Genomic DNA, 25,680 nt, shown 5'->3' on the forward strand with positions numbered 1-25,680 from the left:
GGTCTACCTGGTATCTCATTGCTTCCGGACGACACTGCTGGATCAGCGCCAGTATCAGCGGGCCAACGTACCTCTCTTGTTGACTCGAGTGGATGACTTCGTTGCTGTCGAATTCGGTAAATGGTCTCCTCGCTGTATATTGGTGTTACACGAGCCGGCAGTTGCGGCACGCTAGCGTAACGTTCCCTTTGGAAGCAAGCAGGGGTATGTATGTGGGAGAATTTGGGCGCAACAAAGCCATTCTCGAAGCTAAATAGCACAGCGCTAAGTGACAATACAGTCTCCCATGGCAAGGAGCTGAAGAAAGGTCTCGTGACATCTTTCTTGGGCAGCCGGCTTTGATTGTGGTTGCGGTCTCCTCAGCGTGCGCATACATCCAACGCAGAGCCGTCTCCTCTAGCCATATCCTCGCTGAGCCTGTCCGGCGTTCCTATCCACCATGACGTATTCATTGCTTCCTCCGTATTGTGGTTGTGGTGTCTCTGGCATTGCGCCCGGTATGTTGCGCACAATCTCCTGAGTGTCTGCTCTTTCGGTGGGTGGTCTGTCGCCGGAGGTAGGGGGTCTATCGGCGGGATAGGTGGGCTTCTGAGCGAGTGGACTTGGTTTGGCAGCACCGTCAGCGGCCTGCTTACTCTCTGGATGAGTCCTAGGCACCGCAGTGTTGGCCTGCCGCGAGGGCGAGTTCTGTCTGGAGACGCGAGCCAGTCGCTCTTCGGTCTCACGCAGCTTGGCCTCGAGTTCCTGAAGCTGCTGCTCGCCGGTGGTGACGGTGTGCTTCCTGCAGCTGGTCAGCGGCATGTCTCGGCCACTGCGTCAAGGGCCTGCTCACTTCTCTTCAACAGTTCGGGAGAGATTGTCGACACCAGGCGGGGCATTGAGGCCGAACATCGAGTCCAAGTCCGCGGCAAAGTTTTGCGCAATGGTGCTGGAGGGCGAGTTAGTTATTGTGTGAGGGGAGTTGAGGCGGTCTGCGTAGGAGCGTACGACTCTGGCCGAGTATTGAACTTCTGTTTCTCCTCCTCGGCCATGATGACGGTGCTGGAATGCGATGTCGCCGGTCGCGTAGATGCAGGAGAACGTGTCCGCGCGACAAGTGGAAGTTTAGGAGGGTGTTCAGCAAGTCGCGCAGCGGTGGCAGGAGGATGGTCAAAGGCAGAGGTGGATTTAATGATCTGCCTTTAAGGACGATCCAAAGTAAAGCCGGACAACGTTCTAAGGAGGCCCGAGCAGCAGTAAGAGGCACCACCGTGCAAGCAAGCAAGGAAGTCGCCTTCTCCTCAGCGCCGGCGTGACGCAAGAATGTGAGCGACGAGGGCAGCTTGCAGTCGTACACGGACAGGCGCGACAAAGGAGAAGGCAATGGGTGGAAGAGGCGTGCAGTTGTTGCTCACCGCAGTTGTCGAGAGGCGATAATCCATCAACACGCCCGTCAAACATTGCGGGAGAGCTCATCAAGCTAGCGAGAGCCGGCTGTGGAGGGCGCCGCAAAAGTCCTGGCCCTGTCTGTCTGTCGCGGCCGTCACTTGAGCTTCGTCGTCGGTCGCAAATTCACGACCACCGACCACCACGCGCAACCGCATCCATCACCACGCCATCGCCGCTCCCTCTTCACGTGCCACCGTCGGCCTTTCCATCAAGCGACACCACCAGCACCATCAATGCTGCTCCAAAATTAATTAATTCTGGCTCCGTCGGCGAAATATCATGGTTTGGCGAGACCGCGACCCATCGACCGCAGCGCGAGCAGATGCCCACCTCTTATTCCGCCTACACGGCCCTCGAATCGCTCCTGCTCTTCCAAGGCCTGAGGGCCGATGGCGTCCATCCTAGCAGCTTCAACAAAATCTCCGACCAACTGAAAAGCATCAGCCTGATCAGCAACGAGCCCAGCTTCGACAGCGGTCGTCTGAGTCCAGATGCTTTGCGCGAGTTGTATCTGGACCTGCTCAAGGAGGAAGTCAAGGAAGATTTGGAGCGACAGGTGAATGGCGACAACCATCTCACCAATGGCGACGTTTCGCCCGGCTCGCGAAAACGCAAGGCTCCCAGTCCCAGCCTACCGACCGTGAAAGAGGCGGCCAAACATTCACATTTGATCCCACAACTGGTCACACGACTGTACACGCGCTATCGCAACCATGTCGTCCAGAAGCTACGCGCACACGAGGCCAAATACGCCGAGGTCAAACAACAGAAGGAGGAGATTGATGCGCGCAAATGGGATGAATCGCTACTTCGAAAAGGGACGCCGACTCAGACCCAAAGTCCAAAGCCCTCGCCGAAGCCTTCGTCCAGTGCACATACGCAGCCTGACCTAGCTCGTCAGAATCAGGCTCAGGCAGGGACTCCTTCAGCGGCGACTCCGCCTGTCCAGCAGAAGCAGCCGCAGAACGATGGCGAAGCAAATGCGAAGAGGTATTCGCAGGCCAAAATTGAATCGGTCATGAACCATGAACCACAGGACAGTCCGGGCGGTCACCGCAGAGCTTCTTCCAACACCACGCTCCCTCCGTTGTCTGAGATGGCGCCCCAGTCACCGCGTTTTGGCATCCCTCCAAAGATCCCCGGTCCAGGCCATCCTCACCCGCCAATGCAGCAGATGCCTCACGGCGCGTACACCCATTCTCCTCCAGCTGGACAGCAGTCTCCGTATCCACCTCAACATGCGCATCCAAGGTCTACGTCCGTGTCGAGCCCACAAGTGCAGCAGTCACTCTCGCGACCTTCATCTTCGCCACGGCCGATACTTCCTCCGCCAAAGGGCATGCAATTAGCGCCCGTGCCACACACTGGTTCGCCCAGCATGCAAGGTAGTCCTATGCATCCTCAGCAACATCATTCATCCCCTCAGCAGCAGCATTATCAACACCCGCCGCAGCATCGCATGCCATCTGGACCATCGCCAACAGGAGAGGGACCGCCCAGAGGATATCCCACTACACCGTTGGCTCCTCATCCAGGAGGGTACTACCAGCAACAACCACCGCCGCAATACATGGATCGCCGAACGTCGTATCCACTTCAGCAGATGCCACATGGTCAGCCGTATCCAAACCAGCAGCCCCCACCACACCAAGGAGGCTACATGTTGCCGCCATTTCAGGTTGCCTCCCAGGACCCAACGAAGCCCCTGCAGGCCATTCGACCACAGCAGATGCCACCGCACGCACAGAGGCCTCCACAGTACTTCCCGCATGGTCACAATGGTCCAGCGACTGCACCCAGGCCTCAGCTCCCACCACGTTTGGTGTCGGACGTTGTATCAGCTCTTGCGACACCGCCACGTCCTAGACTCAAGCCGCTGTGGAAGAGCGAGTACCGCCCTTCGCCACTTGTGGTGCCAGACCCTAAGCCTCGACCTGACATTGAACCTTTGAGCCCCACATTGGAACGCGCAAAGTCACCCACCCGTTCAACACGCACGACACGTGGCCGTGATGCTCCGACGATCGAGGAACCACTGCAGGCAGAACCCGCCTCGAAGACAAGGTCGAGGAAGCGTCGCACGAATGCTCGAGACAAAAGCCCCCATAGTGTGGTGTCTTCCACTGCCGACGAGTCCATGCGTACCGCGACACGCAGCCAGTCCGTCAGCACAGTCGCCGGCATGCACCCACCCTCAGACGATCGGCCTAGCAGCAGAGGGGGTGTCAAAGCAGAGCCTTCAACGCCTGCCAACATCCTTGACGATGCGGAGCCTACGCCTACAGCTTCTGCAACTCCAGCAACTGGCGTCTTGACTCGGAAGCGACGAGGAACTCTACAGTCTCAAGCTCAACCTCCAGCCAAGCGCAAGCGGCAAGAATCTCCAGCCGCCGAGGCAGAGGATCCGCAGATGTCGACTCCACCACCAAGGAGCACCACTGTAACGGCTACTCGCAATTTTGCCAAGATATCGTCTGCAGTCATGAATGATATCGCGAGTCATAAGCACGGGACTTACTTCGCGAAGGAGGTGCGTGAGAAGGATGCTCCTGGATACAGTGACATCGTCAAGCAACCTCAGAATCTCAAGTCAATCCGCAGTGCCATCACGGCCGGTGCTCGTGCGATTGCAGCGGCTTCAACGGCCGAATCACCATCTGCCACGCCATCTGCTTCGTCTACGACGGTCGAGCTGGAGCGGAGTGTGGACCTAATACCTCCCAAGGCAATTGTGAACAGCGCACAGCTGGAGAAGGAGCTCATGCGGATGTTTGCCAACGCGTACATGTTCAACCCTGGCGAAGACGGAATGGCACTCTCTACTAAAGAGATGTTTCAGGACGTCGAGCAGACCATCAGCAACTGGCGTGGTACGAACCGCGAAGTTGCAGGGGACGAAGACGAGGAGGGTAAGGGAAAGCGGAGGAAGGGGTAAAAGTCTTGAAAGTCTGTTGGATTTATCTGTTCTTTGAGCGAGGCGCTTCGAGGCATGATTCTCTTGTCCATGCCGTTGTGGCATTGGATGTGTGACTAGTAGACTGTACAAACACCATTGATACGCGTGGGCGTCGCCAGACGCTCTCGACGTTCTGGCTTTCGGCTCGCGACCAGCATGTGCTGATTTCCACGGACTTTCCCCGCGACGTGACGTCTGGCCATGACTTGAAGAACTGTGCAAGCGATGTGGTACACCTTACATCCAGCGAGACTGTCTGTAAGTACGTCTTGTGCTCGACTTGATGTCCCAATAATGGCCTGCAGTCCCCCACCAAGAATGTCTATGAGTGTGGGCCGTTGGAGCCACTCATCAATGACGCCGACGACCTCGTGCCCTTCCCGCATGATGGATCTCCACGAACCGAGCTCTTGTCTCTGATTTGTCTTCAACCTCAGGCAAACGTCTTTTCCTCTCGATCTTTACAACATCTGTTGGACCATCTCTCGTATTTCCTTCTTGAGTCTCAAAAACATGGCCTGGCCGAACCCATTCCGTCGTCGAACGCCAAACACAAGAGAGTCGGTACTTTCACATGCCCAAAGAAAAGCCAAGAAGTAGCTCCAGACATTGACTGAGAAGTGACATAGTTGCTGGGGATATACCTTCGAACTCACGGATGAGCACATCACGCCCGAACAATGCGAGCCCTTGAAGTACTCGTACGACGTCCTAGGCGAACAGGTTCTCGATCGACTGAACGAGATCTCGCCGCCGGCGAGCAAAGAATTACCGAGACATAATAGCCAGTTCAAGGCGGTTGTGCCGGAGAATCTGCATAGCGAGTCGCAGCCGAAAGAGGAGGCCTCGCCGCCGAAGCCCCAGCGGGATTTGTATGCTATATTGAAAGACAATGCGGAGAAGGACGAGTTGCTGCAACGCTTCTGGCGGGATATACACACAGTACCTGACTGGGTAGACTGGGCACAGATCGAGCGAGGACAAGATGTCTTCTACCGCTACGGGGGAGCATGTCTTACGGGTCTCGCATATCAAAGCCTCCTAGGCGGCATGGGCGCCGCACGAGTCGTCGAGACCTTGGCACGAACAGGTGGGTTCTCGACAAAAGTCGCGCGAGGCAGACTCTTCGAAACGACACAGCATATCCTGCAATGCACCAAATCCCTGGAGAGCATGCAACCCGGCGGAGACGGATTCGCGTCGACAATCCGGGTGAGGTTATTACACGCCGCTGTACGACAGAGGATCATGAAACTGCGAGCCTCGAGGCCAGAGTACTACGACGTCGAGGCATGGGGCATTCCGATCAACGACCTGGATAACCTCGGAACAATCATCACATTCTCCGCATCATTGATCTTCATCGCATTGCCTCGCCAAGGCCTCTTCCTCCGAAAGCAAGAAATCGAAGACTATATCGCCCTGTGGAGGTACATCGGCTACGTGATCGGGTGTCCGGAGGGATACATCAAGACTCCTGACGAAGCCCAAAAAATGATGGAAGCCCTCCTGCTCTACGAGATCAAACCGACCCAAACTTCCAAAATCCTCGCCAACAACATCATCACCTCCCTCGAAGGCCAGGCCCCGGGGTACGCCTCCGCCGACTTCCTCATCGCCGGCGCGCGCTGGATGAACGGCAACGCCCTCGCGGACGAACTCGGCCTCTCCCGACCAGGCCTCTATTACTGGTGCCTAATGGCCGGACAATGCCTCTTCTTCTGTTTCTGGTGCTACACATACCGGTCCATCCCATCGCTGGATAAGAAGAAGATTGAGATGCTGAAGCGGGTGTTCTATCAGCTCATCGTGCATACGAGTTATGGGTTGAAGGGGAAGGAGAGTACGTTTGATTTCAAGTATGTGCCGGAGTATGGGACTGTGACGGAGCAGGGCGAGGCGTGGGAGGAGCGGGCGAGTCGGAGTCATGTGGAGGAGAGGAATTTGAAGACTTTTGTTGTTGGGGTCGGGGTCCTCGCTGTGGGGGGTGTGGTCGGGCTGGGGATTTTGGGGCGGTTGTGGAGGGTGTTGGGTTGATGCGATGGTCGATGTACATGAAGATATGCAATGAGGATTCATCAAGCGTTCAATTCGACAACAGACCCCCTTTTAGATCCCACCAAACCTCTACATACACTCCCATCCAGATGTCAACCCTCTCAAATGGCAATAAAGAAACTCTTCTCCCCCTCCCTCGCCTCCACCTTCGCCCTCTCCAGAATCGGATCCGCACAACTGACCCGAATCCTCTCCACCGTAGCAGGACTCACCAGACTGAGAACATCCTCCTTCCCATACTGCTTCCGCGCCGCCTTGAGCGCATCCCGAATCGCAAAGAAGACCGCCGATCCCAGGAAAAGAGGCGGTTCGCCGACTCCGCGGGAACGTTGGATCGTACCTAGTAACCACACTCGTCAGCCCACATACTCACTCACCACGTCAAGAAAGAATGTTAGTGGTGGTGTAGATAGACTCGAACACTTACGCAAATTCTCCCAATTCACATCCTTCAACAAACTAACATTAAACTCCTGCGGAATATCCCTGAACCCGGGGATTTTATACGCCCCAGGCCCCTTCGTGAAGAGATTCCCGCTCGCGCGGTGCCAGAGACTCTCTTCCATCGTGAAGAGTCCCAACCCCTGCACGAACGCCCCTTCGATCTGGCCGTAGTCGATGGCCGGGTTGATGGACCGGCCGACGTCCATTTTGACATCCGCCCGTCGACACGTCCAGTCGCCCGTGAGGGTGTCGATCTCGACCTCGGCCGCCGCGACGCCCTGCGTGAAGTAGAAGAACATCTGCCCCGTGTTCGGGCCCCAGACGTAGCCGATGTCCGGGGTTTTGTAGAACCCGTTCGCGGAGAGGTTGACGCGGTCGAAGTACGCCGCGTGCGCGAGGTCCTTCATCGCGGCGTCCGCGCCGAGTTTCGCGCGGTAGGGCTGCAGGCGCTCGTTGAGCTGCGCGCAGGCGTTCCAGATGGCGTAGCCGTTGAGGTCCGAGGAGGCGGACGCGGCGGTCGAGGAGGTGTTGGCGACGGTGTTGGTGGCGGTTTCGGAGATGAAGACGCTGTCTTGCGGGACGCCGAGCGCTTCGGCGGCGATCATGGTCATCTTGGTGTGTAGGCCTTGGCCCATTTCGGTGCCGCCGTGGGCGACGAGCACGGAGCCGTCGTGGTAGATGTGGACGAGGGCGCCGGCTTGGTTGAGGAACAGGGCTGTGAAGGAGATGCCGAATTTGGTCGGGATCACGGCGAGGCCGCGTTTCTTCCATTTGTTCTTTGCGTTGAAGGCGGCGGCGGCTTGCTTGCGGCGCTCCCAGTCGGATTCTTCCCGGATTTGCTTCCACATGAGGGGCACGTAGTAGTCTCGTAGTTCCTGGTTGAAGTGTGTCATGTCTCCTGGCTTGTACATGTTGATCTCGCGGAACTCCTCGACGGGCATGCCCAGGTGGTCGGCGACTTCTTCCATGTAGGACTCGGCGATGAACATCCCCTGGGGTCCGCCGAATCCCCTGAATGCTGTATTGCTGACGGTGTTTGTCTTGCAGATGCGTCCTCGAACGAAGACGTTGGGAATCTTGTAGGTGCCATCGACGTGACTGAGGGCTCGATCGACAACAGCAGCGCTGAGATCTTGAGACCAACCGCCATTGTTGAAGACATCAGCGTCGAGGGCTTGGATTTTACCATCTTTGTTAACGGCAACCTTCCACCGCCCAAGGAAGGGATGTCTCTGCCCCGAAGTCGCAATGTCTTCGTCTCGGTTCAGCATACACCGGACAGGCCGCTTGGTCTTCTTCGCTGCAACGGCACAAATGCCTGCCAACTGGACTGATCTTGTCTCCTTCCCACCAAAGCCACCGCCCAGCCGCTTGACCTTGCTCACGATCTTATTCGCAGCAACACCAGTGACTTGGGCGACGTAAGCCTGTGTTTCCGTGGGGTTCTGCGTCGAGCTGAAGATTTCCATCTCGCCATCTTCTGGCTTGGGGACGGCAACACAGGCGTTGGTCTCTAGGTAGAAGTGCTCTTGGCCTCCCATTCGTGCAATGCCAGTGAAGACATGGTCGGCTTCTTTGAACGCCTTGTCGACATCGCCATTCTGGATGTAGTGGTAGTGGTCGAAAAAGCTGTTGGCTTCGATAGCTTCTTCGATGGTGAAAATCGCAGGGAGTTCCTCATACTCGACCTTGACTGCACGAGCACCAGCCTCTGCAAGCTTAGCAGACGTGGCGAGGATCAGACCGATCGGCTGCCCTGCCGTGAAGACCTCGTCAACGGCGAAGAATGTCTCGTCGCAGTTTGGAGCTCCCCAGTAGTTCGCCTGCGAATTTGGCAGATCGTTGTGATCCACGTAGTCGAACACGCCAGGAATGTCCATCGCCGGGGAAGGATCCACGCTGAGCAGTCTCGCATGAGGTTTCGTGCTCAAGACCATGCAGCCATAGAGTTCGTTCTTTTGTACGGGGATGTCGTCCGTATATTGAGCTTCACCTGTGCACTGCTTCAGGGCAGCTACGTGCGGTTGCTCTTTGCCGATGATTTTCTTCTCGTATGCCACCCCGGCGGTATGGTCTTTCCGGCCCTTGGAGATCTCGCGCTCAATCTCGGCGAGACAGTCTTGATCCACTTCCGTTCCCTCGGGATTCAGCTCTGCGAGCACTTCGTGGTAGAACTTGTAGAAGAAGCCCAGCGCCAATGACTTGCGGTATGTCGCCATACCGCCTGGTACGCCGAATCGAAGGTCGAAATCCTGCTCTAAAGCATTCATGACGCCTTCGAGAGTGGCCGGGTCGGTAAAGAGCTTGCCTTCCAGATACTCCATTGCCTTCTTCGCTCCGATGGTGATGGGGGCCATGCCACCATATACCAGACTCGAGTTCTGGACTGTGTTCTTCTCATCCAGTTTGACTCGAAGCGCGGCGTTTACAATGGCGATGTCGTCGTCTTTCCGCTTCGCTTGCTTGTATGCCCGCATGTACTCTCCCTTCTCCTGGAAAACAGGTATCCGGATACTGGCGATGATGGCGTCTGGAGGTAGTGCGGTGACTCTGTACGCCTTGAAGAAATCCGTCATCGGTATTTCAGTCACTTTATCGAGTGATCGAGCGACGATTGTAGCATTGGTTCCCAAGAAGACGGGATTCAAATCAGAAATTGGCGAAGCGGTTGCCAGATTCCCTGCTGGCGTTCCGACATTCCTGATCTGCCTTCCGGCAAAGTATTTGATCTGCTTGTTGATGGCCGTGAAAGGCTGGCCTCTCTTCTCGCCATAGTGCGCTGCAGCCTCCAAGGACAGGTCTTCGAGATCTGTCAACGTTACATTGCCTCCAACCTCCACGTAGTCGTCTTCGAACTTGTATTGTCGCAGTTCCGGAATATCTCCAACGAAGACCGAGACTGTATACTGCATGGCCTTGAATTTGACCTCGATTTGCGTCTCGGTGCTGCCTCCAATGATCTTTGCTGAGGGGTACGCGCTCTTAATCTCCAGTAGCTGCTGTAGAGTTACTGGCCGGAACCACCGTTTTCTCTTGTTGCCGAAGGCTAAAGCCCTGTATTCGTGTCTACGGAGAGCCGGTGGAAAGATGAGCTCAGTCTCTGGGTTGTACTCGATGAAGCCTGGTGGCGTGAAGCGTTTTATGGGCTGGTGGTCATCTGCCTTCCCCGATTTGCAACATCCATTCGCCCCATTTGTACCGTTCTCCATACAACATCCTCCACCACCATTGGATGTCGACTTCGCACAGCCCTTCTGTGCACTGAACGTTTGCGCGGCGTCTAGAATGGGACGGTAGCCAGTACATCTGCAGAGATTGCCATCGAAAGCCTCTTCCACCTCGTGCTCGGAGGGGCTATCCTTATTCCTTAGTAGAGCATACAAGCTCATGACTATGCCAGGTGTACAGAATCCGCACTGGCTGCCATTGCCCTTTGCGACTCGCTCTTGAGCTGGATGTGGCTTCTTAACACTCCCTATTCCCTCTACCGTAATGACATGCTTGCCATCCACAGACACCAGTGGAGCCAAGCATGCATTGACAGAAGCATGGTATATCTGCTTTGTTGTAGGGTTGTACTGCGAGACCACCACAGTGCAAGCACCACATCCACCTTCTGCACACCCAAGCTTGGTGCCTGTCAAGCCTATGCCTCGGAGGTATTCGAGTAATGTTACTTCAGGATCGGCAGTATCGAGGACGACTTTGGTGCCGTTTAGATAGAATCGTAGGGTATCATCGTAGTTCTCGGTGACTGATTCAAGCGAGCGCTGTTGGCCGACATCGACAGCCGGTTGAGGCTCGATCAGTCCTGGAGCCATAGTCGTATATGCTGGAAATTGTCAAAGATTGAAGTCGATACAGATGTCTTATATGTATCGCAGTTCATTGGCTGTCAGGTATCATGCTGGGGTGAGCTCTGGGCGTAAGATGCGTCCAACAGGGCAGAAAATGAAAGCAAAGAAACAGGTATTCCCTGTCAACAGCTGTCAACAGGTGGATCTTGCAGAATGAAAGAAGAGAAGAGTGGTAGCGGGGGCTTATCTGTGTTGCAACAATGCGAATGTCAGGTGTCGGCCATCGCCGCATAGGACAGGTCCTACTCGAATGCCATGGTGGGGAACGAGAGAAAGCGAAGGGCAAGCTTTTCGGCGCATCTCACTTCGAGGGAAGAGAGCCTTGCCGTGCTCATCAGGCTGTCAATTTGTAACAAGCGGTCCTCAGGTCGCTTCTCTGCTTCCGACACACGAAAAGTACAGCAAGAGGGAGTATGAGACGTGACGACAAGAAGAAGGCCTGCCAACGGCGTCGGCCGATGAGTGCTCGCGCGTGAGATTTAGCGTGTCTTGGGGTACAAGATTTAGGGTACTTCACCTTCACTCACGCAGGGAAGGCCTGGAACATGTTGGCCAGTACTAGCCCCTTCGCTTGACCGCCTATTGCCCATGACGACGCTAAACAATCGACATCTTCGCCCTCCAAACTTCTTCGTGTACCTGAGCCTCATCTTCCTCTGACTTTGGGGCTATCCGACGCTTCTTGTCCGCTGGATCCCCTCGATTCCACGCCACGACGCGTACATCGCCAGCTTGAAGAATCGCCCGCGAATCGGTAAAGGAGTAAAACATTGGAACTATCGCTCTACGTCGTCCAACACATTGCCTCTCGCACCATTCTACATCTCCGGATCTTGCTATACTGTATCCAAAGTCACAAATTCGCCGACTGGACTTCTCTCGCGGCCGTGACCTGCTGTCAAATGACCTTCGAACTGTCCAGCTAGAAAACTACTGCAGGTACACCGTGAGTCCGTGACGTGTCAGCCCAGCTGCTCACAGCATCGACGCACTGCGCTACCGCTCCGTACCGTTGACGATGCTCGCCTTGGGACCTGTCGGACCAGTGAGAGACAATGCTCGCCCACCGATGCCATGCGGACCGCTGCCTTAGAGCCAGAAGGCCAGCCGATTCGTGCCACCAGACAGTCAGATGAGAGGCTAAGGAGGCTCCACCTCAGAGGCGATTGCGCGTGGGGCTGTTGAAGGATGTATCTCTCTTCCCGCTGCCGTCGACGTTCGTTTGCTGCTTTGCATTCGCCGCAGTCAGTACAGGCTTTCTCACAAAGACCCATCGACCGGAGACTCCGCCGGGCTTCGTCACCAGGACTTGATCGAGGCTGGCTCAGCAGGATGGCATCGACAGCTACATCATCGACTGCCGTGGGTAGTGACAGCTCCCGGGCACAGGCAGAGGCTCGGGCTGCAGTCCTGGCATCTCTAGAGTCGGCAGGCTCCAACTACGATGTCAAATTCCAGCGTCGGGCGACTGATCTACACACCAACGCAGCGGCCATCGACAAGCAAGAGGCCGAATTGAAAAAGCAAGCGAACGCTCTTGCCAGAGAGAGCGCGAAGTGGCAAAAGGAAGTTGATAAGGCCACTAGAGGTGTCAATGAGATTGGACATGTCCAGAATTGGGCTGAGATGATGGAGAGAGACCTGCTCGTGTTGGAAGAGACTCTGCGTCTTGCTGAAGGCGGCGATCAGTTGCAGAATGCCAGCGGTGGAAGCTCGTGGCGACTGCCGTAGTGGACTCATTACCTCCCGACGGCGAATGGCAAACACGACAGAAATGTAACGGCATCTTGATCGGTTCTTCGGCGTTCAGCAGCTATTATGCAACTTTTCGGTCAGCTGGATGGTGCCTTCATGACACGGACAGGATGAGAGTGTATATGACTTGGTCAACATGTTCAATCCATATCGACACTCAGCGATCTTCAAGTACTCCATACAGTCTGGGTAATGACCTAGAATAGTGGGATCTCGTTCAGTCAGTCAACTGTGCAAGTGACAGCACTCATGACGGGTTTTTGTAGATCTCCGTTAGAAAAGGGGCACATCTGGCTATCCATTACGTGTCTCTTTGTGACATATCATTACCACTGCAGCCTTGAAAGAGCCGCTGTCGATGTAGTCCGTCGTTACGAATACAACATCGAGTTGGAGATCTCGACGAGTACAGCACCCGCCATAGCTTCCCAAAGCAGCAATCTTGACCTTGAGCTCCTGGTCGAGGATGATCGCGATCCCCCCTAGACATGGAGGCAACTTGCCCGAAAGCATACCTGACGTTACATCTTTGCGCTTCTGCAAGGAAAGCATGACTGTAAAGATTGAACATCTTCTATTTGAGTGCTAAAGGTTCTCAACGCAAGACTAGGTCGACGAACAGTATCGAAACGACGATAGATTTCACCCTTGCAATGTCACATGGAAGAATTCCAGGACGTATTGCTCTCGTCACCGGAGCATCGTCAGGCCTAGGCAGAGCGATCAGTCTTCGATTCGCAGCAGAAGGAGCCAAAATATGCTGTGTCGATCTTTACGACAGGCCACGGAACAAGACCAATGCCACCACTGGCAAAGCCGACGACTTCAATAATCGAATTGAAGGCGAAAGCACCGTTGAAGAGTTGCAACGCCTTCATGGTGACGACGCTGCTATCTTCGCCAAGGCCGATGTCACGAATGCTGCAGATGTCGAGGAAGCGGTGGCAGAATGTCAGTAGCCTCGTGATCGACTGCTCAGCATTACAACACCAACCAAGCTCATTCATATAGGCGTCAAAAAGTACGGCCGCCTCGATATTCTCGCGAACAATGCGGGCATCTCAGTCGAATCAACACACGCAGTGCCCCATGGCATCCACGAGCTTTCCGAATCGGACTGGGACAAGACCATGGCTATCAATGTGAAGGGGGTCTTCCTTGGCTGCAAATACGGCATTCGGCAGATGCTGAAGCAAGACCCCCTACCCGGCCGGAAAGATCTCGGGTGGATCGTCAATACGGCGAGCGTCCAAGGCTTGGTAGCATATCATAACACTCGTTGGTCTCGACACCTACACTGCTCGACACTTGCTAACAGTGCCCCTTAAAGCTGCTTACACCGCTTCGAAAGGCGCTGTCGCTCAGTTGACGAAACAAGTAGCACTCGACTACGCTGCAAATCGAATCCATTGCAATGCGATAGCGCCAGGCTTTTTGCGGACGATCATGACGCAGAATCTACAGAACGATCCGGACAAGTTTGCTGAGATCAACAAAGCTCATCCGTTTGGAGGCATGGGTTCACCGGGGGACGTGGCAAAGGCTGCGTTGTTTCTTGTCAGTGACGATGTTGCATGGATAACGGGCGTGAATCTCCCTGTTGATGGAGGGTATATGATTATGTGAGTGTCCAGGAGGCTGGATGTGCTGAGATTTCTGCGTAGCTTGAGCAGCTGCTTGTTGGTAGCCTTTCAAAAATCGTCGACCGCCTTAGGATCTTTCACAGAGATGTGACAACGCTGTCAATGAACATGACGTGAGGGAGAGCTTTCATACTATGACTGGGAGCATGCCCGATTCCCGAACGCAAAATCACTGAACAACAATGTCACTGGACGCCACCCGCCTCATCAAGAAGCAGTCCCGTCTGCAGTAACACCTCCCTTACCCTCAGACTCATCATGAGGCTCGGAATGATTCTCAATCTTGGTCCACACAACCGGCGCCGCAAACACCAATCCAACGGCCAACAAACCCCAAGTGCTCGCAAAGATATTCATATAAGGAACCTTCAGAGCATCGATCCGATACACGATCGCCGCGCCGGCCGACTGGAGGCTCTTGTAGAAGCCTGCGAGGATCGCGAGTTTCCGGCTGTCGTTGCTGATGGCCCCTAAAGTCCAGTAGATATATCTAACACGCAGAACAACGTTAGTCGCATGTTCCATAACATAGCATGTAATTTGCTGTTCATAACTTACGTCTGCCAAATTGCGTCAAACAGCCCGTAGCAGATGTACAGGATCACGGGCCCGGCATAGCCCTTGGAAGTCCAGTCTAGCTGTTGTTGCGGCGCGGACTGACGATCGTAGGTCCTTTGGAAGGCATAGCCACCGCCCCATAGGCCCATGGTGATGACGAACAGGGCGAGGAGGCCTGCACGCGCGCGAGTCTTGCGTTTGAGATGAGGCATGTCGAGGAAGGCTCCCCAGGCTAAGGCGCCGAAGATCTGGGAGCACCAGTAGAGTAAGGAGTTCAGGGATCTTGTGCGAGTATCAAAGCGGGCTAAGTTTACGTCCTGCGATCCATGTGTTGTTAGTTCTGCATCATTGCTTGGTTTTCATTGCTTCATGAGCGGCTTTCTTACGTTGAATTGGTAGGTATAAAACCAGTTGGAGGCGAAGAACATGGGGAACAACGCCGTGATGTACCAGTCCGTACGCAACGTCTCCCACAAACCAAGAAGCTCTGACCTCCACGTAGGATGCTGCATGAGCGTGATAGTCGACCCATCCGTTCGAACAACCTTACTAGCGTTGCAGATGAACATTGCCATAATGGCTCCCAACGCCGTCAGGGCGAGGAAAGCACTATACGTTGCATCACCTACGGCACCGCTCTCTTCGCTATTCACGGTCTGTGCAAGGGGTATGAGAGACCCTATGACCGCGCCAACGTTGAAAATAGCCCAGAAAATGGCAATGTACTTCCCTTTCTGAGACTCTTTCGGATAGGAGATCATGATCACCGTTTGGGCTGCCCATATCACAGCGGCGCTCATGCCTAAGAGGGCGCCGGCGGTTATGACGAAGGCAGCGCTTTTCGTGTGGTTGTAGCATAGGAAAGATGCGATGTACAGCGAGTACCTGTCAGTCGCCCGTTAGCCTCTACTGTTGAGTAATGAAACAAGATCCGTACCCAAGACACCCGAGCGTGAGGGTTATACGGACGCCGAGCTTATTGCAGACGGTGCCGGAGAAAAAGGCAGTCGTCGCAAAGGTCGAATAGAGCGCGACCGTGGCGTTGTTTGCTACGGTGGCATCGAGCTGTCCACCACCTCCCAGCCCGCTCAAGGCATTGTAGAGACCCGGACACCTGAAGGAGTGAGCTTATCGACTTGATATTTGGCACCAGTCGGGCAAGACGGCTTACAAAAAGAACACGACGGCAACGTAGAGGAGCTGCACGATCGGACTGGCGAAGTAAGGCAGCCTAAAGGGTCCGATCTTGACTCGATAGTAAAGTGGACCGGATGGGGCTGGGGGTCGAGATTCACTGGTCTGTTCGCAGTGCACCGCTACCGCTTCGACATCTTTGTCTGGATCGGGAGACATTGGATCTTCCTCAAAGTGTCAATATAGTGCACGGTCTGTCCGAAGGCAAAGTCCACAGGAGAGAGTGGGTAGAGGATCACGCGACAGTCCCTCCATTTTATGGTCTAGAGAGCCAGTCAGCACTGTATGCCTCGCGTATGTGTACATAGCTTTGGGTTACATGGTAGACCAACAATACGATGTCACCCTTTCAGAGACCAAGACTTCACCTCCACAAGTCAGTCCCTCTCTCCCAGCCCGGAATCCACGGCTGCCTTTACGTGCTCACGCAGCGACTCCTCGATCCCCAGTCCCTCCCGAGCCGGATCGACTAGAACCGCTTCTATCTGACCCGCGTGGCCTCCGCTCGATGTCTGGCTCGACATGATCATCAAGCCTAGGAGAGTCCTCATGCTGCTATTCCGTACCACAAAACACGTCCTCTCCTGCACCACGGGAATCAGCTGGGTTCGCGAAGTATTTTCTAGGAGCTTCTGTAATCCTGCTCTATCGCGGTCTACCTCAAATGCTTCGACTAACCACAGTGTCTTCCGTGACGGCACTCGGTCCGTCGCTGAGTCGGCCAAAGCCCGTCGAGCCGTTGTCAATGGCGGCATCGTTGTGGCATACAGCTTGCCCGTTAGCAGACGGACGAGATTCCTCAGAGAAGGCTCCGTAAAGTCATAGGCACATATGTACGTTTCGATACTGTGATCCGCGAGGAAGTCGTGCGGGTAGCTCAGAGCGGCTACAACAAGGGCCTTCCGCTGTCCGTTGTCGCAGATTTGATACTTGCATTGCATGTTGACGTGTTTGGTGACTGCGTACTGGTATGAGTTACGCGTAGCATCTGTTGTAAAAACTATGACGGCCGAGGAGCGCTCGATTAGGTCCTCGTGAAGTGGACGAAGGCCGTTGGCGGAGTACGATGTGTGTACTAATCTGGCCTTCAAAGACTTGGCCAGCGTGGATCCGAATGTTTGAAAAGTCTCTTCCCCGGGCGCAAGTGGGGCCTTTGGTCGTTCATTAGGTTGTGTTGGCGTTTCCCGAGTCGCAATCGAAGGAAACAACCCAACGACGGGTGTGAGAAGCAGCACCTGTGCATCCTTGGGGAGGTTTCTGAGAGTATTCAGGCCGTTGCTACGATCGCGGATTAGACTCAACGCTCCCTCAAAAGCGCGACTTGAAAGCGTCTGGTGCTCCAGTCTCCGCGATGCCAGACCAGTGACTCCCGGCGGATGCAATGCTCGTTCCCACGACATGTAACGATCTTTCATCTTGTTGATCCTGCTGTTTGATTCTATTAAGGAATTTCGGGAAACACTGCCATCCTGAACCGCGAGTCTGAGGGATACGAGAGCTTCGAGCTGGGCTTGGTTGGACTGGCAGACAGTCACCATATCACAGCCTGCCCGGATGGCTCGACTGACGCCTTGTGACGTGCCAATTTCATGGCACAGTGCCTCCATGGCAAGACAATCAGAGATGATGCACCCCTCAAAAGAGCACTCTCGCCGCAAGATGTTGGAAACCAGGTCGTGATCCAAGCAGGCATGGCTTACGTTCCTGCCATCGACCACCATGGAACAACCACCGACCAAGATAGCATCCATACCTGCTTGTGCACAGGCACGGAAGGGTACAAAAGCTCTCTTTCGTAAGTTGTCAGCGCTAGCGACGACTGACGGCAGACTGAATTCGGTACCATCTGGAAACTCGACGTCTCCATACGACGGGAAGTGTTTGCCGCAGCTCAGTATAGATGACCTATTGAACCCCCGGACCGTGTCGAGACCATGCGTCAGGACTGTGACCGGGTCATCGCTAAAAGCTCGTACTCCCAGCGGTGATGGGCGAGAAGTGGACAACACATCAAGGACAGGCCCGTGGATGAGGTTGACGCCGACACAGCCGACTTCGTATGCTGTTGCTTCTGCAACCTTTCCAGTGAGCTCGGGCTTTCCTATGGCAGCCATGCCCATGGCCGAAGGAAACTGAGTGATCGTAGCATCGATCAAAGAGTCAATGCTGCCGTTTTCTTGGTCTAATGCGATGAGCAACGGGCGTGGATGCTGTGCGGAGTATGCGCACCACTGCAGACTACTGATCAGTGCCGTCGCCTGCTCAGCAGCTGTAAACCTGTGGTGAGAATGTGTGGTAGAGATGTGAACGAGGCTCGTGGAAAGGGGGCAATGCACGTACACTTGAGGTTCTTGGACGTCAATAAAATGCCGCCTATCGAGTACTGCTCAATCAAGACCTTTAGCTCTTGGCTCAAGACGGTCCCATCGAAGCCGACAATGAAAACATTTCCCACAAGACTATCCAGCGTCAGTCATTACTGCATCGGACTGCCTCTCGCACGACGAGTCTTGCCGGTCTAGCCAGGCCGCATCTGCATCAACAGCGTCGGCGCCTGTGCGGGGCATCACAAAATCCCTCCAGTGCGCTGTAGATGCCGCGCATGAGTTGCGACGTTGGGAGGTGGAGCGCGTGATGGTTCTAGACGGATGGTGGTGTTTGCTAGAAGGATGTGGATTTGGTGGAGTAACCTGAAGTCAAAGCCTCAGTGGATCTCGCTGTGGGCTCTGTGTTTATATTTGACTTGGCTTGTGTATCAGGGGTTCAGCCAGTTTAACCACAGCATATCCACTGACGGGCCAACGTCGCAGGGCCATGTAACCCATCTCTCGACACGCTGCCAAGCCCAAATCATTCAAACACACATTTTCAAAGACGTCCATCATGGTATTCAGCCGTGGAGATATCCTTCACATCTTTGACTACCCGCAAAAATGCCATTGCTACACTCTGAAGCCGGCGTGCGAACACCATCACCACGGTTCGCGAGGTTTTCCAACGGACGTATCGTGCGAGGCAACCAACTGATCTCTGAAACCTTGTGGATCGATACAGATTCTGGTCGTGTGTGTGAGCCACCATCGAATCCTGACAGCAACGAGGATGTCGACGTTGTAGATCTCCAAGGCAAGATCCTGGCCCCCGGCTTCATTGACATTCAAATCAATGGGGCGTTCGGCTTCGATTTCTCAGACTCTAGTTGCGTCACTGCGCCTCAGAAGTTCCAGAAAGGACTCCACGACCTTAACCAGAGATTGCTGGAGACGGGGACCACGAGCTATCTTCCGACCATGACAAGTCAGTTCGCGAAGACTTACCATCACGTATGTTGGACGCACCTGAAGTTCGGGTGGTGATTGACAGGGAAAACAGGCGCTGCCGTTTCTCAGGCCCACAGGGTCAGATCGAGATCCCTCTAAAGGCGCTGAGAGCTTAGGGGCTCATTGCGAAGGCCCATTCTTTGCACACACGCAAAAGGGTTGTCACAGTCCAGAAGCCATCCTCGCATACAAAACCAGCGAGCCAGAGCTCCTCAAGGGAGTATATGGAGAGGTGAACCTTCTCACAACTGAAGTAAATCCAGCTGGACACGTGAGAATGATCACCCTTGCACCAGAGCGTGCTGGCGCTCTTGACTCCATCAAGACCTTCAGCGAACAGGGCATCATCATGAGCATCGGCCACACCGCTGCAACATACGCTGAGGCGGTCAAAGGCGTCCAGGCTGGAGCGAAGACGGTGACCCACTTGTACAACGCAATGAACCAGCTGCACCATCGAGAGCCAGGGATCTTCGGATTGATCGCCTCCTCCAAGGATCGTGTCTTTGACCAACGAACAGATCTCGCCGACGACGGTCGTCCATACTTTGGCATCATCGCAGACGGCATCCATTTGCACCCGTCTAGTCTCCGCCTGGCGTACAATGCTCATCCTGAAGGACTGATCCTAATCACAGATGCGGTGATGTTCATGGGGATGGAAGACGGCACATACGAGTGGACGAATGGGCAAAGGACTGTGAAACAGGGGCTGACTTTGCAACTGGAGGGAACGAAGACCCTCGCGGGCAGGTGAGAATTTCCTCCCCGTGGTAGTTGCCATTTTGGTGATGCTGACTTTACCCAGCGCGATTGACCTTCTGAGTTGCGTCAACAACTTGCTTCGATGGGCTGGATGCTCTGTGCCAGAGGCTTTGCGGGCTGTCACTACAACTCCTGCGACTTTGCTAGGACTTCAAGGGATCAAGGGAAGCACAGAGCCAGGTGCCGATGCAGATTTAGTGGTTTCGACTGAGAAAAGAGACGCACGAGGACTCACGACTTTGCAAGTTAGCGAGGTGTGGAAGTTTGGCAAACGTGTTCATGTGTGCGGGAGGAAGTGAAGAAGAGCCGGTGCACATGGGCAGTTTGGTTTGCAGTAAGATCGTGAAAACTCTTGACATAGACGGCATGTAGTAGTCTGTCGATCAGACAGATATCAACCATCTGCAGCGCTTAAAGAATGCTTAGACAAACGCCTTCATTGCTTTCGCGCATGTTGTACATACGTTGAAGATTGATGTAACGTAGCCGTCAGCCAGCTCACCGATTTCAATATTTGTGTAGTCCCTGAAGCCACAAACGATGACCAGCAGCGCATATCTTACCCACAATAGCATGATAGTGTTGCCTTCCCTACCTTTCAAGTTCAACAGCTGCCCATCCCCAGCCCTTTCAGCAAACACAATGGCCGCGGACCTGCCCTTCGCGAGCCCGAACATATTCCTGGCCAACACCAGCAGCTCACCAACCGACATCAACCATCCTACTTACCCAAGCACTCTCCCGGACAGTAGCCAAGAGCGCACCGCCCATGCAAAACTCCACCGATACCTAGCCTCCATAAAGCAAGAACTAGAGCGACCGCTTGACCGCACAAACCTCCTTCGCGCATCCGCACGTCTAGCCAAAGAGATCAAAGCACACTGCGCCCAGCCCAACACAACAGCAACGTTCCCATCCTCCACCAGGGTAAGGATCGCCAATTCACAAGCCACGACCGGCGAGTTCGTATGTCTCGAAGTTGGGGGCTCGACGCTTCGGTGCGCCATCGTTGACTTGCAGCATACCCCTGACACTGACGAAGTGGCCAACAAGACCACCCTGAAGACCCTGGAGACGCAAGCATGGAACATCACGGAAAAGGTGAAGTTGTTGCCAGGGAGCGATTTCTTCGGCTGGATCGCCAGGAATGTGGCCTCTTGGATGGGTTCGCTGCAAGTTGAGGAGACGAAGACGCAAGCTGCGTGCTGGAGGCTTTGTCTGACATGGTCCTTTCCTTTCCGGTGACTACTATCCTCCCTTCAAGAATTATCAATGCCACCTATCTAACACCGTGTCGTGGTTCACCTCTTAGAAAAACGGCGACGAACCAAGCTAGCATTGTCCGCTGTGGCAAGGGCTTCCGTGTGTTCGACGACCTGGTCCGGTATGACATCGGAACCTTGCTGGTGGAGGCATTCCAAGAAGAGGTAGGTACCATCTCGCGAGGCTTTGCATTGCATATTTGCAGCGTCCCTTCGAGAAGCGGATGTGTGCTAACTCTTGCTACCAATTGTCTTCAGGGTGTTTGCCTAACCTTCGAATCGATCGTCAACGATACGGTCGGGGGCCTCCTTCGAGGCCGTCTCGACGATCCCGACATGCGCATATCGATGGTGCTAGGCACCGGCCTCAACGCAGCGATAACACTGCCCGTGGCCACTCTCGATCCCTCAAGACCTGACAAGGACACGCGCGAATGTGGCTTGCAAAAGACCGACCACGTGTTCATCAACACAGAGCTCAGCCTACTGGGCGTAGACGTCGTCCAGCGGACAAGATGGGACGACGCCCTCATCCAAAACCTGCCAGCCGGGGTGTGTAAGCAACCGCTCGAGTACATGTGCGGTGGCTATTACATTGGAGAGTTGGTGCGCATAATCTTCGTGTCGACCATCTGCTACTTTCCCTCCTGGGCAGGTCGCGTACCGGAAAGACTCTTTTTGCCAGACTCGCTGGCGTCCAGTTTGGTGTCGACTTTAGTGGGCGATACGACGGCAGACCTGTCTGTGTCGGCGGCGGAGTTTTCAGAGGCATTTGAGTCGTCGGTGCGAGAGTCGGCCCCGTGGTTGGACGTCTTGAGATGTATTGCATTGTCGGTCTGTCACAGAGCGTCAGGTGTCATGGCCATGAGCATTTTCGCGCTTTATCTGGTTGCTTACGGCGATGACTCGACGACTCCACAGGATGGAAGCGAAAGGGTGGTAGGAGTTTCAGGGGCGGTCTTCGAAAAACTACCCGGCTTCAAGGAGTCGTGTGAGAAGATGCTGAACCATTTGATTCAAGGCCTTGATGCAGAAATTACACCAGCAACTCCTTGTACACTTCGTCTGATCAGTGGTGGGAGTTTGACGGGTTGTGCACTTGCTGTGGGACCTCATCCATGATAGCAAAATAGGGAAAGCCGTTGAGAGCAATTCTTCGCGCGATGAAAAGATCCGTACAACAACAAGAAAGCTTCAAGCTTGGGCAGAGTCCCAAGTACGATGAAGGAAGCCACCTGGGCCAACCGAACTCATCTGCTTCATACCCGCAAGGTTCGTCCAAGTGAGGAGCTCTCCTTCAAAAGTTCAACGAGACGAATGACCTGGGCAGCTTCGTCTGGCGCCACAGGCAGCAAAGTCGCATCGCCCGTCCACATCGCGAGAGCAAGTCGCCTGTAGAACTCCGCATACGTTTTTCGCTCAGGTGGGACATCATCCACATGTTCACTTTCAGTCATCGTCGTAGCACCATCTTGCGGGACTGCTAGACTGATCACACCACGGTTGGGCTGATCCGCTTCTTCGCCAAACCCCGGATCGCTTGGGCTCCAGCCCTTCTTCAATTGTGCTTCCTGAGGATCGAATCCATTCTTGCGAAACGCTCCGCGATCACCCCGCACCCAAAATCTCAACTGCTCCTGCTGCGGACTCATCACGCCCGCTCGGATAGTCGCAAGCATGCCATCAGCCTAGTGGAGAAGCGCGGTGAAGGAGTCGTCGAGATCTGTTGGATTGCCTGTGGCGCTACGCTGCGAATACACAAATCCAGTCACTCTGGCAGGCATACCGAAGAGATGTACGACCTGGTCGATAAGATGAGTGCCGAGATCGTAAATGGCACCATTGCCAGGGGCGGGATCAGCTTTCCAGGTGTTCGCTGGTGCCTCGGGTCGAAAACGATCGAAATGACTTTCAAAGTCCACCACTCGACCAAGCACGCCGCGAGCCATTAGGTCGCTGACCGCCACGAAGTCCGAGTCCCATCGACGGTTTTGGTAGATCGTAAGTAGTGCGTTGGTCTTGGCTGCCAGTTCAACAAGCTGTTCAGCCTCGACATACGTTGGTGTGAACGGCTTCTCCACGACCACTACAGATGTTATCAGTATCATACTAAAGCAGATGTGCACGTTTCGAACATACCATGTTTTCCAGATCTCAGAGCATCGGCAGCTAGCTGATAATGTGATGCTGGCGGCGTGGTGATAATGACCACGTCAATCTGCTTGTCTCGCAACAAGTCATCCACGCGCCTGTACAGTGTGACATCCGGCAACTCAGTCGCAGCATCCGGTTGTCCGGCTCGAGTTTGCCTTTGCACAATTGCACGTAGTCGAAAGAATGGCGATGCGGAGATGAACGGAATGTGAAAAACTCGGGCGCTAGATCCGTAGCCAATTATGCCCACGCCGAATGGTTCTTGTCCCATGGTGACCAATGCTGAGAGGATGTGAGAAGACCAGATCGATTTCTGCAAGTACGAACTGTTCTTGAGTGGGAGGCGTTCTTTCGATTGCGTCGCAGACAAATGTAACGTATCTGACCGGGAGTGGCGCATGACTGAAGGGCGCAGGTCGACGTACAGAGAACAGTTGCACTAATCGGCTAGTTCGCCAAAGTATCTCTTGCCTGATCCGTTGAGTGTCTTTGGTAAGGTGACTTTATGGTGTGCCCCATGCGGTTGCTGGATGGCAGTCAGTATCGGCTTCGTAGAACACGAGCTGGGCACCCACATAGACAGCCTGGACAGGAGGTGTGCGATCGTCCATTGCTAGAGGAATGTAAGTATAAGAATATGATTCTTCACTTGTGTCATCTGGAAATAGGTCGTCGTGCTGGTGATCTGTCCTCGCATCGGTAAAATCTGCTGGGTGGAAAGAAATTGTCGAGAGGAGCTCAGCGTTGGAGTCAGTTGAAGGGAGAAAGTCTTGAGGTGTGAACGTAGGCGATATAAAATCGCCGCTATCCACCCATTCGAGGTACTCTGCATTCGTCAAGTTGAGGCTTGATAACAGTCCTGGAGACCTGTCATCGTGCCCAAGCTGGACAGCGGAGAGGTCGGGTGGAGCGCCAGCTGGTTCTATCAAAGACTCCAGAGTACCGAGATCAAGAAAATCCTCGTAGCTTGTAGAGGCCGGAGGCTGTTCACCTGCTGCGTCTATCTCTAGGTTTGAGATGCTCATAGCTCGAGCAGCACTTTCACGAGCAATTTGGGGCTGCTCGCTCGTGGCATGCTGGGAGGAACTCTCGCAAGGGGCCACAGGACCTGCATTATCTTTCGATATCTTGCTGGTCGAGGTGTAGTTACCAGGTGACCGCCCACGAACAATGATGGGCGCCGAGCATGTCTCAGCCAATAAGACTTCCGAAGCATCTCCTATCCAAGCAGACACATGAAGTTGGAGTCGGAAGCTCTGCTCCGGTGCCTTTTCCTTCCGTCGACCGCCTTTCGCAGTAGCTGCTCGGAATTGAAGACGGGACCAGGAAAAGGATATTGGAGTTGAAAGACCACTGGAGGGTTCGACATCCATGTCTATTGGCGCGACAATCTGCGTGTCAAGCGATGGAGAGGCCTCTTGTGCACCCCTCCGGAGCGCGATTATGGCCACCTGATCTCCATTTGTACTCTCCACGGCGGACAGGCTTGCGGATATATGGATGTGGCGCGAGTCTCCTCTGGGAGTTGCTGCGAGAAGTGACTTGGTAGCCGACTGGAAGACAATGTTGCCTCGAACATGGAAGAAGTTTCTTCGATAGCACACGATGCCTGGGTGTGGACCACGAAGAAAGGTGCCGGAGAGCTGGGCAGTGATAACGGCGAGGTGAGGGGCCAACGCACGGTCAGACGGAGTCGTCTTTGTAGCTGTGAAGAACAAGGCTTGATCAGTCTCGTCGATGCGAGCTAAAGGAGCGTCCTGCATGAACATTTGTTGCGTGCATTGGACTAACGCGTGTGATGTTCGTCTGGGAAAGATCTGGACGGAGCGAATGAACACTTTAGACTTTAGAGCCTGATTATAACATCAAATATCTCGTTAAAGTCTAGTTTGAATTGATAATGGCAATATAGATTGTTTTAGCTACTCTAGGAAAGCACATCACGGCATAAATGATGAATTAAGTTAGACTAGTTCCCAGTTAGATGAGAGATATCGACCTAGGTACAGACGTTTAGTGGGGTTACTGCAAAACTCAGATGGTAATCTGCTTGCTATTGCTATTGCGAAACGTCTTTCAAAGCCACACACCTCACCCTCCGCTTTCTCTTCCTCAATGACAACAGTAACATTCAGTCGCCATCCCGGCGGTCTTGCCAGCAGGTGCAGTGCAAGAAAAGTGGCCTGAAAGTTGCTGCTTTGCACGTCGTTTTACCGAGCAGCAAATGGCTGCCCACGTCTCATCACATCACATGGACTTGGTTGTTTCGTCAGCGGCGCTTCGGCA

At 54.3% G+C, this 25,680-nt stretch overlaps 12 protein-coding genes across 12 annotated transcripts; 6 read left to right on the plus strand and 6 right to left on the minus strand.

Annotated features, from left to right (window-relative positions):
• Window positions 1–396: 396 nt before the first annotated feature.
• M409DRAFT_17770 (uncharacterized protein) lies at window positions 397–1,031 on the minus strand (the record flags this gene model as incomplete). The annotated part of the gene is made up of 3 exons (XM_033804208.1): window positions 397–781; window positions 833–928; window positions 988–1,031. 3 exons carry the CDS (start codon window positions 1,029–1,031, stop codon window positions 397–399), a joined length of 525 nt encoding a protein of 174 aa, XP_033673428.1.
• Window positions 1,032–1,750: 719 nt separating this feature from the next.
• Window positions 1,751–4,363, plus strand: M409DRAFT_63197 (uncharacterized protein; the record flags this gene model as incomplete). Its single annotated transcript, XM_033815479.1, has 1 exon — window positions 1,751–4,363. One exon carries the CDS (start codon window positions 1,751–1,753, stop codon window positions 4,361–4,363), a length of 2,613 nt encoding a protein of 870 aa, XP_033673429.1.
• Window positions 4,364–4,897: 534 nt separating this feature from the next.
• Window positions 4,898–6,421, plus strand: M409DRAFT_63198 (uncharacterized protein; the record flags this gene model as incomplete). The annotated part of the gene is made up of 2 exons (XM_033815480.1): window positions 4,898–4,944; window positions 5,014–6,421. The coding sequence occupies 2 exons, from the start codon at window positions 4,898–4,900 to the stop codon at window positions 6,419–6,421; spliced, it is 1,455 nt and encodes a 484-aa protein (XP_033673430.1).
• Window positions 6,422–6,543: 122 nt separating this feature from the next.
• Window positions 6,544–10,707, minus strand: M409DRAFT_17772 (uncharacterized protein; the record flags this gene model as incomplete). The annotated part of the gene is made up of 2 exons (XM_033804209.1): window positions 6,544–6,782; window positions 6,870–10,707. The coding sequence occupies 2 exons, from the start codon at window positions 10,705–10,707 to the stop codon at window positions 6,544–6,546; spliced, it is 4,077 nt and encodes a 1,358-aa protein (XP_033673431.1).
• Window positions 10,708–12,075: 1,368 nt separating this feature from the next.
• On the plus strand, window positions 12,076–12,474 carry M409DRAFT_17773 (uncharacterized protein; the record flags this gene model as incomplete). The annotated part of the gene is made up of 1 exon (XM_033804210.1): window positions 12,076–12,474. One exon carries the CDS (start codon window positions 12,076–12,078, stop codon window positions 12,472–12,474), a length of 399 nt encoding a protein of 132 aa, XP_033673432.1.
• Window positions 12,475–13,151: 677 nt separating this feature from the next.
• Window positions 13,152–14,124, plus strand: M409DRAFT_35571 (uncharacterized protein; the record flags this gene model as incomplete). Its single annotated transcript, XM_033810416.1, has 3 exons — window positions 13,152–13,360; window positions 13,478–13,776; window positions 13,829–14,124. The coding sequence occupies 3 exons, from the start codon at window positions 13,152–13,154 to the stop codon at window positions 14,122–14,124; spliced, it is 804 nt and encodes a 267-aa protein (XP_033673433.1).
• Window positions 14,125–14,348: 224 nt separating this feature from the next.
• On the minus strand, window positions 14,349–16,052 carry M409DRAFT_63201 (uncharacterized protein; the record flags this gene model as incomplete). Its single annotated transcript, XM_033815481.1, has 6 exons — window positions 14,349–14,631; window positions 14,700–15,016; window positions 15,086–15,584; window positions 15,637–15,813; window positions 15,871–15,976; window positions 16,007–16,052. 6 exons carry the CDS (start codon window positions 16,050–16,052, stop codon window positions 14,349–14,351), a joined length of 1,428 nt encoding a protein of 475 aa, XP_033673434.1.
• Window positions 16,053–16,270: 218 nt separating this feature from the next.
• Window positions 16,271–18,013, minus strand: M409DRAFT_17776 (glycoside hydrolase family 3 protein; the record flags this gene model as incomplete). The annotated part of the gene is made up of 1 exon (XM_033804211.1): window positions 16,271–18,013. One exon carries the CDS (start codon window positions 18,011–18,013, stop codon window positions 16,271–16,273), a length of 1,743 nt encoding a protein of 580 aa, XP_033673435.1.
• Window positions 18,014–18,826: 813 nt separating this feature from the next.
• Window positions 18,827–20,277, plus strand: M409DRAFT_35568 (carbohydrate esterase family 9 protein; the record flags this gene model as incomplete). Its single annotated transcript, XM_033810415.1, has 3 exons — window positions 18,827–19,216; window positions 19,266–19,966; window positions 20,022–20,277. The coding sequence occupies 3 exons, from the start codon at window positions 18,827–18,829 to the stop codon at window positions 20,275–20,277; spliced, it is 1,347 nt and encodes a 448-aa protein (XP_033673436.1).
• A 343-nt stretch (window positions 20,278–20,620) lies between these two features.
• Window positions 20,621–22,362, plus strand: M409DRAFT_17778 (uncharacterized protein; the record flags this gene model as incomplete). The annotated part of the gene is made up of 3 exons (XM_033804212.1): window positions 20,621–21,219; window positions 21,291–21,405; window positions 21,499–22,362. 3 exons carry the CDS (start codon window positions 20,621–20,623, stop codon window positions 22,360–22,362), a joined length of 1,578 nt encoding a protein of 525 aa, XP_033673437.1.
• A 137-nt stretch (window positions 22,363–22,499) lies between these two features.
• M409DRAFT_63224 (uncharacterized protein) lies at window positions 22,500–23,665 on the minus strand (the record flags this gene model as incomplete). Its single annotated transcript, XM_033815488.1, has 3 exons — window positions 22,500–22,928; window positions 23,001–23,326; window positions 23,380–23,665. 3 exons carry the CDS (start codon window positions 23,663–23,665, stop codon window positions 22,500–22,502), a joined length of 1,041 nt encoding a protein of 346 aa, XP_033673438.1.
• A 232-nt stretch (window positions 23,666–23,897) lies between these two features.
• On the minus strand, window positions 23,898–25,163 carry M409DRAFT_17781 (uncharacterized protein; the record flags this gene model as incomplete). The annotated part of the gene is made up of 1 exon (XM_033804213.1): window positions 23,898–25,163. One exon carries the CDS (start codon window positions 25,161–25,163, stop codon window positions 23,898–23,900), a length of 1,266 nt encoding a protein of 421 aa, XP_033673439.1.
• Between the last annotated feature and the right edge of the window lie 517 nt (window positions 25,164–25,680).

This window comes from Zasmidium cellare (genome assembly GCF_010093935.1).
Source record: "Zasmidium cellare ATCC 36951 unplaced genomic scaffold M409scaffold_3, whole genome shotgun sequence".
Lineage (NCBI taxonomy): Eukaryota > Fungi > Ascomycota > Dothideomycetes > Mycosphaerellales > Mycosphaerellaceae > Zasmidium > Zasmidium cellare.